The sequence below is a fragment of the Pezoporus flaviventris genome, unplaced genomic scaffold, assembly GCF_033815535.1.
Source record: "Pezoporus flaviventris isolate CSIRO_AGI_PZ_B2104156 unplaced genomic scaffold, CSIRO_AGI_Pfla_v1 ptg000035l, whole genome shotgun sequence".
NCBI classification, from domain to species: domain Eukaryota; kingdom Metazoa; phylum Chordata; class Aves; order Psittaciformes; family Psittacidae; genus Pezoporus; species Pezoporus flaviventris.
In genome coordinates this window covers 10,371,669-10,381,726 of record NW_026892583.1, presented here as the reverse complement: position 1 = coordinate 10,381,726, position 10,058 = coordinate 10,371,669, and the positions used below count along the sequence as shown (strand labels likewise).

Genomic DNA, 10,058 nt, shown 5'->3' with positions numbered 1-10,058 from the left:
AACAACTGCTTCCTGCACTACCACAGTCTTAGGAACTGACAGCAAACTTTAATAGTTCTGACGATAAAAGAATAGAACCGTTGAACACACTTCCGATGCGCAATAATGAATGTATATACAGAAATACAGCAAAATGTTCTCAGTACATCTACAACGTGGTGCTTTGTGCATCGGTTACCAACAGAAAAGTACGCTTTCCCTACCAAACCATTAACATACTGTAGCAGAAGTGCCTTTAACGGCTTCTGATAAAGCGAGTTAATACATTTTTGTTTTTATAATTAAACAGTTAATGGAAGAAAAAACTTGGTTACATGTTATAAGTTGTTCAAGTATCTGAAAATAAGTTGGCTTTTGAATAAGCTAAGGTCTGAAAGATTTTTAGTTGCAGTATCATGTAACTTATGAGGTTTTAGTGACTTTGTAACAAATTAAGGGGAAAATAAGGCTTTGTAATGAGCTGGGGAGTATGCTGGCTATTACAAATTAAAAGCACTTTGTAGTTGCGGCAGTACTAACATGTACATATGAACAAAATAAAAACATGCCGAGGTCATCCTGTCACACATGGCACCAAACCACCTTGCACAAGATGTGTTCTCCACTCACGCTCTTTGCAGCAGGAGCTTGTGAGGGGCATGAGGATGAGAGTTGCTGGACTGAGGATGAGGTTTCTGTGCCTCCTTCATGCATTGACAGGAACGCACTGGGGTTACAGCTTCTTCCTCTCCGAGCCCTCTGTGGGCTCTGCTTTCTGTGCAGGGAAGGCGTGCTGGTAGAGGTGCCTGTGTGTCGCCGCCGCGCTGTACAGCTTGTACAGAGCCTGGGAAAAGAGAGAAAGTGGTTGCGTCCCCAGCCCTGCTGCGTGCAATGAGCAGGGTCTGTGAAGCAGCCAGGTTCAAACCAGCCGTGGCATGCGGTTTGTTTTGTGCACTAACACTTGATTGCATCTGCCAAGAGGGAGAAGAATAAAGATCACCATTCACTGATTCAAGTGTCAGCTGTGGGAGGAACCCCCTGGAGCTGTATTAATCAAGGATGACCCAGAGTGTGAGTAAGGGACTCGCAGGGGTTAGGAGGTTTTCCCCTACAAGTTTCATGCACAGGAGTTCAAATTTCTGCATCCTCAGCATTTTGGTTTACACCACCAGGCAGGCACATACTGCATCATATAAAGGCTTTGCTATGCGATGTCTGATTGACTAGATTATTTTTCTGCAGATTGCAGACTGCATGGCTTCGGTTGGAAGAGACCTTAAAGCTCATCCAGTTCCAACTCCCTGCCACGGGCAGGGACACCTTTCGCTAGACCAGGTTGCTCCAAGCCCCATCCAACCTGGCCTTGAACACTGCCAGGGGTGGGGCAGCCACAGCTTCTCCGGGCAACCTGTGCCAGTGCCTCACCACCCTCACAGGGAAGAACGTCTTCCTAATATCTAATCTAAATCTCCCCTCAGTTTAAAGCCATTCCCCCTTGTCCTATCCCTACAGGTCCTTGTCAAAAGCCCCTCTCCAGCCTTCTTATCACCCCCTTTACTCACTGAAAGCTGCTCTAAGGTCTCACCAGAACCTTCCCTTCTTCAGGCTGAACAACCCCAGGTCTCTCAGCCCGTCTCTGTAGCAGAGGTGCTCCAGTCCTCTGAGCATCTTCATGGCCTCCTCCAGACTCACTCCAGCAGGTCCATGATCTTCTTACCCTGGGCCCCCTGTCTTTTCCTGTCTTGACAGAGAAGCCTGGCCTTCACAAACAGCAGCAACACAGGCTTCTACAGGGCAGGAGTGAGCAGACTGCAGCCTCAGAACCATCTCCACAGGGAGACAGGCAACAGCTGAACACCAGCAGCAGCCCCAGAAGGAGCCGCTGCAGTGGCTGCACCAGCGTGGATATGGGCTGTGTTTCCTGTACAGAAGTCACATCAGAGCTGTTGTGGGGCTGAGACACGGTTCCAACCCCAAGGGGTGGAGAGAGGCAAGTACCACCACTCTGTGTGGTGACACACCATGTCTCTCACCCTGACATGGGCTTTATACTGAGTGCAAATGGCACAGGAGAAGTCAAGATCCTCTCTCTGTATAGAAGATCTACCTGCAGCTATACCAGGTATAGCTGCAGAGGACTTAAAGTGACTACCTGTCACAGCGCTGTGATTTCAACTTGAAATGAACTTCTCATTGGGAAGGCAAAAGAAACTCAACCAAAACTCCACCAGCTCATGCAGGGGACCTGAAGACTGTTGGTGAGCCAGGATTAGCTCAGGATGGGGTGGGAAGAAGCAGAAAACTGGCAGGAGAAGCTGCAGCAAGGAGGAAGAGGGTGTAGGGGGTGTAGGGGCTGTTTGGGGTGATGCTTGACCTAATGGGCCTTAAGAAATGAAGTGGAGCTTGTCTGCATGTGTGTTGGGATTGTCTGGGAACATAGTGGATATGGTGAAGGAACCTTCATGCAGCTTCTTTGTGTTTGTCTTGAAAATACACCTTCACATCCTACAAGACAGACACTGAGGTGCTGCAGTGGGTCCAGAAAAGGCCAACAAAGCTGGTGAAGGGTCTGGAGAATGTCAGATGAGGAACACCTGAGGGAACTGAGGTGGCTTAGTCTGGAATTGGCTCAGGGGGGACCTTATTGCTCTCTACAACTGCCTGAACGGAAGTTGTAGCGATGTAGGGTCTGTCTCTTCTCCCAAATAACAAGTGATAATGGCCTCAAGCTCTGCCAGGGGAGGTTTAGACTGGATATTAGGAAACATTTATTCACAGAGAGGGTGCTCAGGCATTGGAACAGGCTGCCCAGAGCAGTGGTGGAATCACCATCCCTGGAAGCATTCAAAGACTGTAGATGAGGCTCCCAGTGACATCGTTTAGTGGTGAACTTGGCAGTATGGGGTAAGGGTTGAACTTGATGATCTTAAAGGTCTTTTCCAACCTAGCTGATTCTATGATTCTATAATGGACCTTGCAGTATTTTAGGCTTTTTTTTTCATGCTAAACCAGTCTCATAGAACTGACTTTTACTTGACATGATTTGTTCAAGAGCGCATCAGTAGCAAAGACTCCGTTCCGCCTCTTGCTGCTGCACAAGCCAGAGCAAAGCCACAGACCCAGTGGGCAGAAAGCTGTTAGCTGCTCAGCATCTGTGGCTCAATGAGGGACCACAGTGCTGGCCTGGGCTGGCCACTGCCTGAAGGAATGGCTTGATTTTTAATCATACATTTTTTAGTGGCCTTTTGGACCCGTGAGAGCTGCTCCAGCTTTCTTTTAAGAGGAAATCCCCACAGAATGCCCTACAGAACTCACTGGCTGAACAGTGTTGACAGTGGCAGGTGGAGCTCTCGGGCTTTGGTGACACAATAAAAGCTGGAGCTATCTTTTGTCGCACACCTCAGTCAGACTGGGGTGGTCCTTGGCTACAATGCTGCATTAATGTACGTGTGCAGTAAGGCTGTCTTTATTGTTTTCATTAGATGTTGATGAGGCTGCCTGTGTGACACCTGCATGGTTGGTGTTTTGGTTTGACCTCTCAGCACAACAGGAAAATCCCCAAACAGAGCTGATGCATGGGAGAAAGATGAAAATCCCCATCACAACAAACATGCTCCTCACGCAAATCTCTCCCTGCTTGGCTTCCAGCACTGCCTGGAGTTCTGCACCCGCTTCAACACCCTTCCTCAGGAATCTGGATCCCAGGGAACCACCAGAGCCCAGCCACCAGTGAGTGCCCTGGTGCAGGGCCAGGATGCCAGACGCTGCCCAGAGCCCTTGTGACCCCCCTGTCCTCCATAAGCCCAAAGGAATGTGGCTGAAACGTGCATTTGGGTCCGAGACGCTTGTCCCCATCTGGCCCACGGGAGCTGAGTAGTGTTGCATGCAGAGAACAGGAGCCACTTACCTCATTTGTGCTTCCCTGGGGAGAGGCATTGGGAAGGGGGAAGACAGAGAAAGAAGAAACAATAGCATCTCTGTGTATCATGCATGGTGCTCATGCCTCTGGCCACAGTCACTTGCTGGTGCCACCATGCCTATGTATTCCCAGAGGGCTTGCCCCACACAGGCTGCCCCTCCTGCAGAAACCCCTCACAGCTCTGTCCACCCCTCCTGCAGCCGGTCCCAACTGGACACTGAGCACTCACATGGCACAGAGCTACAAGGGCATTGAACCCACTGGCATCATGGTGGGCAGAGTTGTGCCACCCAAGCCCCGATGCCAGCAGCAGAGCCAGCACTGCCCATCTGCACAGCTTGTCCTTGGGGAACCTTCTCTCCAGTTGGAAAGCAGCACAGCAGGGGTCAGCCTGGGCCAGGGAGCAGCCCCAGGCACTTTCACCTCTTTATTTTTTCCCAGCTGGGCAAGTTGCAAATGGGCAACGTCTCTGTGTTCCTGCTGGCTGTGTCCTGCTCTTGCTTAAATCCAAAATCCCTGATCTGAACCAGGGGAGAAATAGAGTCTTTCTTTTTGACATACACAGACATGCACATGAAACGCACGCACACTGGCTCCGAGAATACCTTCTCAGTGGGAGCCTAGGCAAAGCTGCCCATTCCCACAAGGTCTGAGGCTCCACAAGCTAGCATTTGGTGATGGATAAGATGGGAAGAAAAAAAAACAGGCAGAACAAAATAGCTTGCTGTGAGTTTTCTCATCCCCAACCCCGATCTACACAGCTTGTCTTTCACACTGGGTAAGACTCAGAGGCTCGGCCTCAAGCAGAGGAAGGGGTGGTACACAGCTCCTGCCTTTGCTGTTCACTCCTGCTCTGTGACCCATCTCATACTGCCTATCTTGCCACAGTGAGGCCCATCTCCACTCCCCAAGACATCTCCCCTTTACAATCAATTAAAACGATTTCCTCTGTCCCTGCTTTCCCATTTAAAAGGTCTAAGGAATGGGTCTAATCTTACTGATCACAGCACAACCAGATCAAGCAGCTGGATCTGCCCAGGCAGGTCCAGCTAGAGAATCTAACAACCCTAAATGCAAAAGCCATTTCAAAATGGGAGGAAAAGCCCCAGGAAACTCAAGAACTTGGTGGGATTGGTTTTGGTTTGTTTTAAATCAAAAGCTCTTTATCCTACCTGGTCCCATAACGCTGCGGCCACTTGGTCTATTACTGCGCCCAGTTCTCTGTACTCCCCAGAGTATCTGATATATGCCCAGGTACACAGTGTGATAAGTGTCAAGCCCATGATCATGTTGCACAGACTGGCTATGATGTCCAAGCCAATGAAGCCGGTCACTCCAGCTATCACGTAAGTGATGAAGATGACCACAAAGAGTGTGGCAGGGGTGCGGGCAGCGTGGAAGATGTTCTTGCTGTCGTTGTGCTTGATGTACTGAATGTAGAGCTCATCTATCTCATTCTCCAGCTGCTGGAGGTAGCGACGGCTGAACTCCTCCCCACCCATCTTCTTCACCCCGCGAAACAGCTTCACAGCCTCCTCCTTCAGCTCCATGTGTTTGGTCTGGAGGTCACTAGGTGCAAGGAAGGGCTTGTCCCCACCACAGACCTGCATGGAAAACACAGTCCAATCACTCCAGAAATCTCAGCATCCACAGGTCCTCCTGTGCTGTGCCATGCACAAATCACTGGAGTTAGGGCTCCACAGGCTCCTGTTTGCCACGGACCACCACATCCTGAATGACCACCTGCATGACTGTGGTGTTTGGGACAGCTCTGCAAGGTGCAGGTAAAATCAGGGCAGCAGGTGTCTGCACTGGGAAGCTGTGTCCCACAGCTCCCTTACTCAGCTCACTCACAGCCCAAGCCAGGATCTTGGGCAACACTGACAGCTGAGCCACACTGAGCAAACCACGGTGTTTTCTAGTTCTGGAAGCTCTGCAGCATTTTACTTCTGCTTCAGAGCATGGACACATTGGTTCTAAGGCTCAGGGCAGTCCACAGGCAGTTTGGCCATGCAGCTCCAAACCTTCCTCCTGCCAACAGGCAGCAGTCTCCAGTACTGATGAACAGAGTGGGGCCCTGAAGTGGCTGGAGACAGGCAGGGGCTGAGCTTCACCTTAAAACATCACAACCAGACCTCATATGAGCTGAGAGATGGGCTGACGGGGCACGGCATAGGTGAAAAGACAGTTATAATGACTTTATCCCCTAATTAGCACCAGCCATAGCACAGGCTGCACAGTCACGAAGCACTGCTGCCCCACTACATCACATTTTTGGGCTGCATCTACCCATGCTGGGGAATATTGGGAAGATGATGCAAATTCAGCAGAGGCCAAGGCAGTCTGCAGCAAACTGCCATCAGATTAAACAGAGACTGTTTGTCAATCCCCCTCCCCTGTCCTGCTGTGATACCCTGATTGCCCTCCTCCAGCCTGCAAGAAAGCCCGTTTTCCACCATGAACAGAGAACCTCTTTGGGACCCTGAACGTGCAAACCAGTCCTGGGCATGTCCATGCTGGACATTTTCTACCACAGCCCAGGCAGGGAGGATTCCCCACGAGGACAGGAGAGCCGGGAGACATGAATGAAACAACATGCTGGGCACCACCTACCTCTTCCATCCTCCTGCTGTACGTGTCTTTGGCAGTGGCAACTGCTGCTAAATTGTTTGCTTCTGCTGTGGCCTGCAAGAAGGGCAAAAGGGGTACAAAGTTTAGCTGCAGAAGGACAGGGTTAGGATGTGTAATTGAAGAGTAGCAGGCTGCCTGGGTACCTACCCATGGTCCATGCATGTATGTGGCCAGGATATCTGCATAGACCCAAATGCTCATGTACAGAATTACACATTAAATTCCCTTGTCTCAGCCAAGTGTACTCTCCCCAGCCTCTGACCAAGGCCAAATAAGATCATCCCTTATTTACATATCCAGTCTCCTCAGTACCCCCAGGCAAAAGCCTGCATGAAGAGAGGTCTCCTACCCTCCGAGTCAGAGCAACGAAAACTTTGGCTTCAGCTGTGGGAAACAGCAAGAAAACAGACAGAAAGCTCAGTCATATGTAAACAGCTACAGCTGCAACCTCCCGCAAAGCTGTCTGGCTTAGAGAGCAGAGCTGCGGCCCAGCAGCTGCTGCCTGTGTGCGGGGCCATGTCACCTCCATGTGTGGCCCCACTGCAGCCAAAGATGACGCTTTTTACCTGCAGGGGAATGATTTCAGCTAAGCTGGCTGCTGCTGTGTGCCCAGCCAGCCAAGGTGCATGAGCCATGCTGCCGGAACTGCTCAGCCATGTCAGACTCATGACTGCCAAATGCTTCCAAAAGGGCTGTTTCTTGGGTTGTTACAATAAGGAGTTTGAAATCAAATCACAGAAGACCCAATGTACTGCACTACGTGGGCACCTCTAACAATTAACTGGAAATCAACACCAATTATGGTGCATGAATATCCTCCAGCTGAGCCCTGCCACATACCTGCAGCATTGACTTTGGATGTGGCAATTCTTCCCCTTGGTAGATCTTTATGTACGCCTGCAAAACAGTGCAGAGAAAATGAAATCACATTGAATGCAGCACACATGAGCAACATGCAAACACCCCCACCCAGTCCCAGCCACAGCTTTAAGCAGGATGTTAAAGCACAGAAGAGGACATTCCTGGCACAGGATGGCTTTGGCAAGGGATGCTCTGTCAGAAAATGCTACTTAACATGGCTCAAGGTCAACTCCTTGGGTGGTCTGAGTCAGTCACTCAATGCTCTTGCTCCACCACTTACACCAAGTATCTCTGCCCTCAGATTTGCACCTACCTCCACCCTACATTGAAGGAGAAGGAGCCAGAGTCAGGTAGCCCTGGAGAGCAGGTTGTGAGAATTACTCACTGATATCTTGCACTAAAATGTTCCAGTAGTCATGACAACAAAAAACAGCTTTTTCCAAAGGCAACAGGAATACAACCCTCAGCCTGCCTCCCTCTCCTCCTCAATTCTCCAGGGGAGAAAATCAGCTCTGCCCACTTCTTGGACTTACTGTATGGTCAAATACATGACCATGAGGTGTTTGCTTTCTGCAGCAGTGAGAGTCAGGACTATTAGCTAGATCAAGAACATTTCTTCCAGCCATCGAGTGCTGGCTTGCCTGCTGCTGTTCCCCTTCAATTATAGCCAAAGTTCAAGCATGCCACCGACAAATAAGCCAATACCTTAAAATACTCCACAAGGCCTCGGCAGGTGATATGGTTTCCATTGATCTCCTTAACATCCAGGTTCTCAGGACTAAGAAGCCAGGGAATCAAAATCTTCAAGTTCTTGATGAACTCATCATCTATTTCTGGAAATAAAACCCAATGTCATCAGTACCAGCCCAATGCCAGACCTATGCTTCAGTGTGCACTGACACAAAAAGAGCAGTGGAGTCAAGCCGGAGGCTCAGACACCCTGTAATTTAGTGATGTGAGCACCCAGAAATGATCATGGCCCCATTTAAGTTGTTACTTAACCCATGGACAGAATATACAGTTGTGCTACATCCACAAACCAACTTCATGGTCTCAAAAATATGAACTCAAACACGAATGTGACTGTATTGGGGAAAAAAACTGCTTCTGTTGATGACTCTGATAAATGTGCACACAACACTGATAGCCAGAGAGCAGCATCTTCTTGCCTAGACACATACACTCTTAACAAATCATGACCTTTAGTGGGCAGGGCATAGATACATGATGCGCCTTCCCTTTGGTCTGCTCCATAGCACCCGTAATGGAAAAGTTCTGCTAGGACTCAGGCTCTTTGGCTCTCATCCCTGCCACCTCCTGTGCCAGGGATGCTAAGATGTTCTATCCTGAGTTCTTGGTCCTCTATGAACCCATATGTGAAATTCTCATTGCAAAGCATTTCAAAGCTTTGCAAACCATTAGGTGCTTAGTACAAGTATACTAAAGACTCCTGTGAGTGACTGTGCATTTACACTGCACCATTAGACAGCCCTTGATGCAGGTACGGGCACAATCTCTACTCCTAGCAGCCTGTCCCCTTTGCCAAAGAACAGAGCTGGAGTGGGGCACTGTTTGAGGAGGCCATGGGCTGCTTGTGTCACTTCAACAGAGGCTAAGTCACCTCCTAATAGTCATGTCTTCACAGTGGCTGATATCCATTTATTGCCATTTAAATTAAACTCTATGAGGCTGAAGACCAAAAAAACAATGCAACATCCAGGCATTTGTAAGGAGAGGGGAGGTTTCCCTACATCACTTCCATCAGCCCACAAAAAGCTGCATACAGTTCTGAGGGAACAAGGAGATGGTGTCAAGAAGCTGCTGACAACTCCTGTACCTGTTCTGCACACACCACTTGTTCAATACTAATCAGCACCTGAAATTAAGGAGGGAATTAACAGAGATCAGCTCCATTTCCACAAACACACTTCCCCACTGCTGCCTCACTGTCCTGCTTGCTGGTTAGCACAGAGATTGCCAGAAGAACATATCTGATCACTAGGTGGACAAAAGCAGAGGAAAATCAACACGCTGGTAAACAGCTGGCTCACAACAAACAATTAATCCACAGCATGTGGCTCCTTTCAGGGTGGAGAATCTTACCACAGCTTTTTTACCTTCCCCTTTTTTTGACCTGTTGGACTAAGTCTGCCCTGTAGGGAAACCACTGATCAGATAAGTCAGGAAGATTAAATATTCCTTGGAAAGCTTTTCAAAGTGAAATAACATTCCCTTGAAAGCATGTGTAACCAGCCTTCCACTCTCCACAGGCACCAGCCTGCCTTGCAGCAACCAGTCTGCACCACTCTGCATCTGTGCTGAACTCCAAGTGAGGCACAGGAGTTAACTGCAGGGTTAACATCACATCCATGAACTTCCTGCCTCAGTCCTGCCCTTCTCTTTTTGCCTACCAGCCATCTGCCCCAGTGTATGTATTGCCGGTGGCTCCAAAACCTTTTCAGCCTCCCAAACCTTATCCACCTTCATCTCTGTCTTGGCCTCCATACGTTTCTGGCCTCCGTATCTGCCTGCTGATTCGGAAGAAGTAGCCAGGCTCGTGTATGTCACTGGGAGGAGGATCCAACTCCTCTCCCAGAAGTTTTTTCATGGAAAATACTTAGAGAATTTCAGGAACCAGCAGAACACAGAATCTAAGAAATCAGCTTAA

The 10,058-nt window shown here is 49.3% G+C and overlaps 1 protein-coding gene across 2 annotated transcripts in view; it reads right to left on the bottom strand.

Annotated features, from left to right (window-relative positions):
- Nucleotides 1–28: 28 nt before the first annotated feature.
- ATL1 (atlastin GTPase 1) overlaps nucleotides 29–10,058 on the bottom strand; it is a 32,074-nt gene continuing 22,044 nt past the window's right edge. The window contains exons 9-14 of one of the 2 annotated variants that reach the window (XM_061462517.1): nucleotides 8,096–8,223; nucleotides 7,370–7,426; nucleotides 6,512–6,583; nucleotides 5,071–5,502; nucleotides 3,887–3,901; nucleotides 29–823 (exon numbers count right to left, since the gene is read on the bottom strand). In XM_061462517.1, the coding sequence (XP_061318501.1) occupies nucleotides 713–823; nucleotides 3,887–3,901; nucleotides 5,071–5,502; nucleotides 6,512–6,583; nucleotides 7,370–7,426; nucleotides 8,096–8,223 (815 nt within the window). In that variant the 3' untranslated portion in view covers nucleotides 29–712. The remainder of the gene's footprint in view (nucleotides 824–3,886; nucleotides 3,902–5,070; nucleotides 5,503–6,511; nucleotides 6,584–7,369; nucleotides 7,427–8,095; nucleotides 8,224–10,058) is intronic. The other variant, XM_061462518.1, reaches the window with a different exon arrangement.